This window comes from Nematolebias whitei, chromosome 11 (genome assembly GCF_014905685.2).
Source record: "Nematolebias whitei isolate Nwh7 chromosome 11, NemWhi1, whole genome shotgun sequence".
Classification (NCBI taxonomy): domain Eukaryota; kingdom Metazoa; phylum Chordata; class Actinopteri; order Cyprinodontiformes; family Rivulidae; genus Nematolebias; species Nematolebias whitei.
Window position 1 is genome coordinate 38,269,729 of NC_056508.1, and position 10,240 is coordinate 38,279,968.

The 10,240-nt window shown below is 38.1% G+C and overlaps 1 protein-coding gene across 1 annotated transcript in view; it reads right to left on the minus strand.

Annotated features, from left to right (window-relative positions):
- rhoab (ras homolog gene family, member Ab) overlaps positions 1-8,739 on the minus strand; it is an 11,917-nt gene extending 3,178 nt beyond the window's left edge. Inside the window, exons 1-3 of the mRNA XM_037684979.1 lie at positions 8,647-8,739; positions 2,240-2,397; positions 1,469-1,589 (exon numbers count right to left, since the gene is read on the minus strand). Coding sequence (XP_037540907.1) covers positions 1,469-1,589; positions 2,240-2,395 — 277 coding nt within the window. The 5' untranslated portion in view covers positions 2,396-2,397; positions 8,647-8,739. The remainder of the gene's footprint in view (positions 1-1,468; positions 1,590-2,239; positions 2,398-8,646) is intronic.
- Between the last annotated feature and the right edge of the window lie 1,501 nt (positions 8,740-10,240).

Consider the following 10,240-nt stretch of genomic DNA (forward strand, 5'->3'; position numbering starts at 1 on the left):
TTCTCTGCTGTGGAATTAAAATACTACATTATTCTGGATGGTCTTTGTCAATTTGACCTGCTACCAAATACAGATGCCAGAAAGGGGGCTGAAAATGATGTAACACTATATAAAAATATATACAATATATATAAAAAATATGCGCATTTTATATCTGTGAAATATTTTCATGGAATGGCCGATGTCCGATATTTAACTTTATCGCTAATATCGGCCGATACAGATACCATGCCGATAATATCGTGCATCCCTAAAAAAATAAGTTTGCACCTTTTTTTTTTTGGCTATATGGTAAAATTTACTGAAATGAAAAAACAACAACTGATAGCTATTTAAATAGTATTAACTTTATTGAATTGCTACGTGTTGTGGATATTTCTCCTCTTGACTGGAGTGGTTTTGATTCCATCTGAAAAAAAAAAAAAGTGTTTCCCGAACTGTTGATAAGCTTCATGTGGTAAAAACTGATTAGCCTCAAGTAGCATAAATGTTAGAAACAATGTCCATTAAAACCACATAAGATAACGTTATTGCAAAAATTCAAAAGTTTGTTTACAATTATCATGTTGTAATAATACAACATAAAAGTAGTAATAACCAATAACTCAATTGGGAGCTACATTTTTTTTGCTTTTATAACTTTATCTTGAGAAAAGTCAACTCCATATAATCAAGAGTTGCCATTCGTAATGAGAAAATATGTGACTTGCATTTCAGCTGAACTAAATGACACCAACGTCTCCCCTATCATTATACAAGCAGGGCGCCACACCCCTTCAACAGAACCGAGCGCCCCATCTACCAAACCGCTTGCACCCCGACCCCCCCCGTCGGCACTGACGTAACACTAAGCTATGGAGTTTTTAACCTGTATGCTCCACACTGGTTAGTCGTCATTATCTGCATCGTTTTTATGTCTATATTTCTGATTTAATTCATTTTGTACTTTGGTTGGCCATGTCGCTGTTTTCAGTGCTCTATAAATAAAATGGTATGTTAAGCTAGCGCAGCTCACAATACAGGTGCGCTAGCTAAAAAGCTAAAGGCAGTAACTTCACTCAAGCTGAACCCCTCCCACTCAAACTGTCTGTACAAACATTGCGTGGCTCAGATGCGTCCCCCCCCCCCCCCGGGACATGTCTCCATCCGTTCCGTCCCCCCACAAAAATCAGACGAGATGAGCGCAAGTGACAAGTTATCTAGGGGAAACACTGAACACTGGACACCATCTGACAAATGACTTCACTCTGCATCAGTGTGTGTGATCAAACACAAGCAGCTCCTCACCAAGAGGTCTTGAGTCACCGCAGAAGGAGCTCTCAGTCTAAAACCAACTTTTTTTTTTTTTTTTTTTTTATTAAAAGGAAACTAGGAAAATAGGGAAGTGTGTATAGAAAAGACAGAAATGTGACATTTTTAGTCACGCCTCAAGCATGTGTGCATCAGTGAGAATGCAGTTTGTACTCACCCAAGCTGTCAGGACTGTCTATGGAGAAGCACATGAGGATGACGTCAGTGTCTGGATAGGAGAGAGGTCTCAGCCTGTCGTAGTCTTCCTGACCAGCTGTATCCCAAAGAGCCAACTCCACCTAAGGTACACAAACATAAGATAAAAGAAACAAAGGGAAAAAAAGACTTGAGATATGATATTTCATTTCATCTGACTGAACTGAAAGCCTAAAAAAAGCAATATTATAGATAATTAGCAATGGTTAAACAGATTTAAACAATTACAGAAGTGTGGATCTTGAAGTAGCCTGTGTCTTCGTTAACTGGTTAGAAATCAACTGACCAATAAAGAATCAACACCCCAGAATCCAATTAACTCAGAATGAGGTCAGGACATGAATTTGTGACTGTTGAGGCTGCGAGCCAGAGAAGAGTTCACTAACATGATTATAGAAGCTCACCTAACACTTTTTCAACATTTATTCTAAAAGGATCTATACAGATTTTTACACCAGCAAATCAATAAAATCTTACAGCTGTGGAACTTGGCACTGTTAAAGAACAGACAAATAGGGAAATGTGGTGACATTTAGAAAGCATTAGTGTATTAAATAAATATGCACACTACAATAATTTAAAAGTAAATTTACAGCCAAATTCAAGCCTTTCAAATAAAACAGTGAGTTACGAAGGATAGAACAAAACTATAAATGTGGACCCCAATGCAAACCACGCTAATGAGATGATCAATAAAAACCGTGGCATCACCAAACTACTGCAGATGTCTCACCTGTTTGCCATCAACTTCTATGTCAGCAACGTAGTTTTCGAACACCGTGGGGACGTAGACCTCAGGGAACTGGTCCTTGCTGAAGACTATGAGAAGACACGTCTTGCCACAAGCTCCATCTCCAACTATCACCAGCTTCTTCCGGATGGCTGCCATCCCTGCAGGTGAGAAAATGAAGGTTATAATCCAGAAGAAAAAGCTAAATGTGAAGAAGGGGGGACAATAATTGATGAGGTAGGTTTTCTGAAACCTCTTTAAGGGTCTATTTTAGGCATTATTAACATGTAAATGGTAAATTGACTGTACTCATAGCACCTGTCTATCTTATCAAGATACTCAAAGCACCATACACAACAATATGTGCCTCATTTACCCATTCATTCAGCACTCTACTAGAACTATACAAAGAATAATCAGCGTTTTATCACATTCGTACACCAATGGGACACATTGGAGGCAATGAGGGGTTCAGCGTCTTGCCCAGGAACACTTGGGCATGCGACTGCTGGTGGAATCAAACCAACTCTTGCATTGGAGGACGACTGCTCTAACCACTCAGCCACAGCCGCCCCATGTAAGTGATGACAACTGTGACAAACTGTGCACAGTGCAAAAGCACAAAGCAACACTACACTTGACACATTGACCCACACCAATGGAAAGTGGCTCTCAACCTGTGCTTAAGAATTTTAAAGATTTATAAAAAATAAAAAAAATCTATCCATCTACTTTAATGGCTTTGAAATAATCGTTTGAAAACCTTTATATCCATTATTTGGCTAGACAACAGCAAAAATTCCTATACATTTGACTAAATGTTTTACCTTAAAGAACAAGAGTTGTGAAAGCCTGAAGTGCACAAATAGAAAATACACTCCAACAGTGTTGGTCTTCAAAAGTCTTTCATGCCACTTGCAACAGTGCAGCTTCCTGACCTGACCTCAAACATCATCACTCCAGGGCAAAACAATGCACCATCAGTAAATCACATTTAGCCAACGTTTCAGTAATTTATGGCAGCAATACCCCAGTGTAGGAGAGTAGGTGTGAAAATGTATTCAACCACAAGAGCTAAAAAGGAAGTTAGGGTAAATAAACGAGGCAGTTCGGTTTCATAAGCTTCATACAGATTTAATATTTTGTTGGGGAAAAGGTATTGATGAACATTGATACTGTGAAAACATTGTTAAATGTCTCTCACCATTAAAAACTACTGATCTAAAGCTAAACATGTTTAAACAACATTACAACACCAAACTGACCATTTACTTCCTTAGAAGCACAAGATGTGTGTTCATGGAACTCATTATTAAGTCAGAAAATACAAAAGCAATCCCTTCATCAAACAAACAAAAACACCAGATTTTTCACAGTAGCGCTAATGCAAGACAGGATTTTCCCTCCAACTCAATGGTCTAGAAACACTCAAGTCAATCATGTCACATGGCTCGTTTCCTGCACCGCCTAGTTAGGTGGAAGTGTGGTGAAGAGCACACTCCCTGAAACCGCCCCTTTCTATCTGAGTCATCATCATTTAGGTTGTTGGTTTGATCTGGAACTGGTCTGGAGCGGTGTTGAAAAATGAATCCCATTTGTGGGAAGTCTGTGTAAAGAAATATTGTCTGATGACAAAGTTATAGACAACTCTACAGCCAAAACCCCAAAGAAAGTCCAAAATACTACCAACCTGTGTCTGCCTAAACACAGCAACAAAACTGATGAGACCCAGAGTTTACATTCACCAATTTCCTGTCAGTAGGACATACAAAATGATAAAAAGATAGCTTAACTATATTTCAGTCTTTTCTGTCTATAGCTAAATTAGGTCTGTTGCAGATATCCCCCGAAGGTGCTGTAAGGTGCAAGCTTTCCATAACGGTACACATTTAAGTAGGACAACAGTGTCAAGAAAGATTAAGACCATTCCTTCAATGACATGAGCATAAAAAGGCAAAAATGGGGACAGCTGTAGCTCAGGGGCTGGTCAATGTCTGAATAATACAGTCAGTGGATAAATACTTGTGTCCTGCTTTTAACAAATGGATGCCTACCACAATGTTTTTTATTCATCGCACTTAACTTTGAAAATACTAAAAAGTACTAAACTCATCAGTCAACGAGGCAAAGGAAGACAAAAATAAGGGAAGCATTCAGGATGCATTCACACAAATTAATTTCAGCGGTCAGTTTTTAGCAATATTGAAATATAATATGTAATGACAGTGTTTCCCCTAGTTTACTTGCCTTGGGGCGCTCATATCTTCCATGATTTTTGTTGGGGAGGGGGGAACACACGTCTGTGTTGCGCGTTGTTTGTACCGACAGCGGTTGTGGAGATGGTTCAGCGTGAGTAGACACATGGAGCGCTACCTCCATTGTCATAGCTTTTTAGCTAGCACGTCTGTATTGCGAGTCATTATCTTAGTGCTATGTCAGTGCCGGCACTTGACGAGGTGGGGGCTGCTCGGTTCTGTTGACAGGGCAGGGCGCCCTGCTTGTATATAGGGGAAACACTGAATGAAAAAAATAAAAATAAAAAAATAAAAAAATCAGATGAAAGAAATCAATTTTTTTCTTATCAGCAAAATATTCCATTCAAATATCTAAAATTAAAGAACATGCAAAAAAAACTGTACAAGACTTCACTACTTTTACGCTGGGTCCAAATTGCTTACTACTTGATTAAACAGAGTAAAATCAGTCAACTTAAATATACTTGTAATGAAAGGTACAACATTTAATCTAGTGGGAAAATTTATATATACACATTAGACTTTTCCCCTCTTAGATCAAGTGAAACTAATAAAGTCAATAAAAATTTAAGGCATTTAATTCTTAAAGCAGCCATGTGTGCTTCCCAATTAAGTCATATTTATATAGACATGCAGACACGGTCTAAACACGCATTCATATGGTGAATAAAAACTTCTTCTAGAGTAGAACCATGATAGTGCTAATTTACAATACACAGATTCACTTACATGATTTTTTCAATAGAAACATTTACCCATTTTTAATGGTTTGCAGTGGGCGCATCTCCCAGGTCTAAAAGCAGTGCAATCAACTTTACTAGCACAAATATAAAAGGCTGTTTCCCTGATTTGGAAAAGGTAGAGGTACGCGCTAATATGGTCTGCAGACCTGAGTGGTCTGACTGGTATATAACTGGTTCACATGTCTCTATAGACTGTGGTGCAAGAACAACCAATTCAAAGAGTAAGATTTTTCACAGATCATCTATGACTTCATCAAACACTGATAAATTTTCATCCAATTGTCCCAACAGGGGATTGATTGATAATTTAGACATACGTTAAGTTATTCTTAACTCGAGAAAGATTTGCAAAGATTTTTTAATTCTTCCAACAGAAGTGACTTATTTAGCTACTACAGAATGAATGAGTATCCATTGTGATCAAACTGATTCAATCAAAGGTGCAATCAGTATTGTTGACAGCAGGTCAGCATGTCAAATCCACTTACTATAAAAACCCAAACTGTTCCGGAGTTGTTGACGTATGCAACATTGTCCGTTAGGCATTACCACCTTGTATGACACAGCTTCTGAAGTATGATCAAAGTGGCTACTGTTTGCACAATGATTCATCGTGTCCTTTTGGTAAAACCTCACATGCTGCAGTTGCATTTTAAGGCCTGCGTGTGCTGATAGCAGGAAATATCCCACGCAGTCTTCTGGGTGGAAAATTAGCCCCAGCTTTAGGACGTTAACAGACTACAGAGAGGTAAATATTTCAGCCCCAGACAGGACTTGGCAGGTGTTTTGTTTTCTGCTTTTGTGAAGGACTTCCATTTTTTAACTGATCCATTATTATGAATGACCATAAGTTATATGTGCAGCATAATGCATGATGACAGAACAACAAACCAATCTCTCTTCAGTTAAGACCAGCAGTTGGTGTAAACTCTCCGTTAGATCTAAACTAGCTCCATCACCAGAATTGAAATTAAATTAGGATTTGTCAAAATGTAATCATTTTACAACTACATTTGTAATAAAAGTATTAAATAAGGAACAGTTATTTATTTCAAGTAGATCAGTTAAAAATAACACGATGAGTAAACTTGAAACACTCTGGAAAGATGATAAAAGATGTAATTACAAAAAAGAAAAACAGTTGCCTTGGAGGGAGTTACTATTAGTTATATTTTAATTAAAAAAACACTAATACTAATAATGAAAATAAATGCAAATTGTGCTTTTTTGGTGTGTGTGTGTGTGTGGGGGGGGGGGGTATCATAGCCCAAAAGCACTTCTATCAGCTTGTAGTATATTTTAAGCTCAAGTTAAGACAGAATTTTGGTCAACAAAATAAATAATACAATTTAATTTAGATTAAATTAGAAGAGATTATAGATGACCCAAACTAAACAACCAAATGTGTAGCTTTATTTCCATAGTAACTTTCTTAGCTTAGGTCTGAATTTAATGACTAATATGGTGTGTGAACAGTTTAGTTTTTACTCTTTAGCTCTAAAATGGCAAGTATCTGCATAATTTAGTACAAAGATGACGTGTTCTCGTTTAATCCAAAAATATTATTTGTGCATTTCTAAATCTAACAGAGTTCACTTATGCAACTTAAATATAAAGCAATACAAGTGCATAATATATTATGCATTCGTACTTTCGTTGCACTACATTCAGACAAAGTAACCAGTTTCCACCCACCAGCTAAGCAACTGGTGCATCCATTACGTCAACATTACCTACACTTCACAGATGACGACCGGTGCATCACAGTGATCAAACCCCAACACTGACTCAAAACCGTGAGACGTAGAGAGAAACTGTCAGTTTACAAATTAGGCATATCCAAAGAAGTTGCTGAAATGCAAAAAATGTCTAATGCAGTAAATGGCTTGTCAAGGTGACCCCCAAAGGATTTGTTTTCATGTCACACAGCTCAGTTGCTTAAAAGTGTTTGAAACAATTTTAGCAAATGACTAAAAAGCTATTGCTGCCTAAACGATCATTTCTTTGGCACTAAGAGAAAAGAATTGTCCAAAATGGGCAGCATATGTACTTACGGATGAGAAGCCTTAAATACTGGGTATTTTTCCTGTGTATTTAGTCATTTATTTAAATACCACACAGACTAGCTCACCTCTGCGTGGCTGAGGAGAACATGTGATTTTATTTAACAGCTACAAGGGTGGTGGCGTGAAAACCTGCAGTGAAAACCATGCACCACACACATCATACCTGTGTCACGCACAGCAAAATGAGCATTGGCAAAGGAAACAAAACTGCTGTGTAGAAAAATGTTCTACACCAATTTGATAATCCAAATAAGAACCGATATTAAAAAACTGAGTCACTTCCATTCTGAAAACTAGTTTCTGTTAAATTATGCCTCTTTAAAAGATCTGAACGCGTGTCATTGTACGGAAAATGTGCTACACGCGTAAGACGTGTCTCATTTTGACATTCTCTGCATTATTACAAATCTAAGACCTTAAAAGTCAGTGAGGATTCACAATAAAAAATTTATACACGTCATTTTGACAGTGGTTCCATCCAGGTGGTGATTTAATTATTAACACTCATGTAGCTGATTTTAAAAAAGGGCATCTGTAATGTGTAGTGAGCTAACAACTGAATAAAGAGGGACGGGAAAAGTTGTGTTATACCACAGTTAAAATGACCAGTGTTAAAACATCTTTTTTTAAACATCTGGGTGGGTCACCAGAAAGATGGCGTCATCACACAGGCAACAGATGGCCAGTGTGTCCGCAGTGAAAGAAAAGGTGGGTGGCCCACACAAACTAACACACCGAGTCAGATCCACATAATACACGAAGGACCCGGTTTAAGGTGTTCACTACAATGTGTAAATAAATAAATAAATCATTAAAGTTGAACCGATGTGTTATGTGGTTCTAACCAAACCCTTCAAATCAGTCGATAAAATGCGGATGTAGTATTTAAATAAAGTTTGCGGACTGCTCAGCTTCACTTTAATGTGCAATTTATTAAAGTGAAAATTGAACTTTTTTGTAACTATTAGGGAAGCCGCCAGCCTAGCTGATGAGCCGAGGCAAGTAAGGAAAAGGACTTCATTGTTTGGTTGCGGCTCGCAAATCTAGGCCAGTCCTTGAAGCTTCAGTTTTTAATACCGACTTGTTTTCACAGTTCATCTAAAGCCTTTCGTTGTGCGGGGTTAAATTTAGTCCCAAGAGTTTCGAGGCTTAACAGCGCAACAGTTTTCTATAGAAATAACGAGGCAACTGCGGAAGCGGCACGGAAGCTACAGTAAGCTAACCTCGCTAGCACGGCCTCTCAAAGCCAAGGACAACTTTAAAAAATAATGCTTTAAACTTTTAAACTCGGCTACGACAAACCAGAATCCCATCATTGTGGCTTGGTATTCAACAAAGTAGTTTACCTTTAGTTTCTGTGCCGAGTAGTGGGTTTTTTTGCTCAGTATTCCTCGAAGCTCAGCGGCTCTCCGGTCTTTCTGCTTCCTCCCGTCTCAATCTGATACAATGAATTAGTTCACGGGAGCGCGCAGCCGCGGTTTGTAGCTGGTGGGGGAGGGGTGGCGGGCACGAGCCCGAGAGCCACGCCTGCGCGGGCACGATTCTGAGCAGTCTTAAATTCATTCCGGTAGCTGAATTACATCGAGCTACAAACACCGTTTGTTTTCGGGCGTGGCAATTGCGACACTTTCATTACGGCTCTAAGGCGTACTCTCATACTTAACACCACCGAAGTTACATATACTGCATATATAATGGCTTACAAGTACATGAAATCCGACTAAAGAATAAAATAAGTACTGTCAATAGAATGTTTTCATATATTTGAGGTACTACTGGTGTTTTGCAAGAGCCTGAATCTGATAGAAAAACACTTTAGCTCCTAATTTGCTAATTCTGACTTCAGCCATGTTATTTTGTTTCATAGTCACTATACAACTTTAACATAAAATTAATATTATTAAGATTACACAAACTAAGGGACACTAACAGTGGTTAAAAAAAGGTTTAAACAAATTGATATGGTTAACTGTGGAAAGCACTAAGAGTAGGCTACAGCTCCCCCTACTGGCCATTCAATGTAATAAAAAATACAACAAAGTACTATAAATTCAATTCAGTTTATTTATATAGCGCCAGGTCACAACAGAAGTCATCTCAGGACACTGAACAAAAACTTTAACATGTAACTATAAGTTAACAGAAACATTCATATATAAAAATAATAATCTAACATTATTTATCTGAAGAGCAGACTGCTTTGAATTTAACTCAATCACAGACTCTCATCTTGAGCAAGCATGAAGGCAACAGTGGAAAGGAAAAACTCCCTCATGAGGACGAAACCTTTAGCAGAACCAGGCTCAGGACAAGCGGCCATCTGCTTCGACTGGCTGGGTTTGGTATGAACAGATACACAATGGCCTGTCAAGAATCACATGTTAAGATAGAAATAGTATCAAATGAAAACTCTTCAATTTGAGCAAATCCTTTAAGGAAATGAGGTCAATTTGTCATCTAGTAGTCACGACAAGCCAACCCTAACTATAGGGTTTATCAAAAAGGAAAGTCTTAAGCCCAGTCTTAAAACTGGACAATGTGTCAGCCTCACGGACAGAAAATGGAAGTTGATTCCATAAGAGAGGAGCCTGATAACTGAAATATCTTCCTCCCATCCTGCTTTTGGAAACTCTCGGAACCACAAGTAAGCCTGCAGTCTGAGAGCAAAGTGCTCTGTTAGGAAACTATGGAACAAAAAGAGCTTGAATAGAAGATGGAGCTAGGTTGTTGAGAGCTTTGTAGGTTCGAAGGAAGATTTTGAATTCAATTCTGGACTTGACAGGGAGCCAGCAGAGAGAAGCTAAAACTTTACTTCAATATTTTTTTATAGCTTTTTTCAAAGGACTGTAAAAACTTCAGATTGAATTCATTCTTAGTTTTATAACATCTATGACAAGTTTGTCTAGAGTGGGATATCTGATCTCTTTTTATTGAATTGGC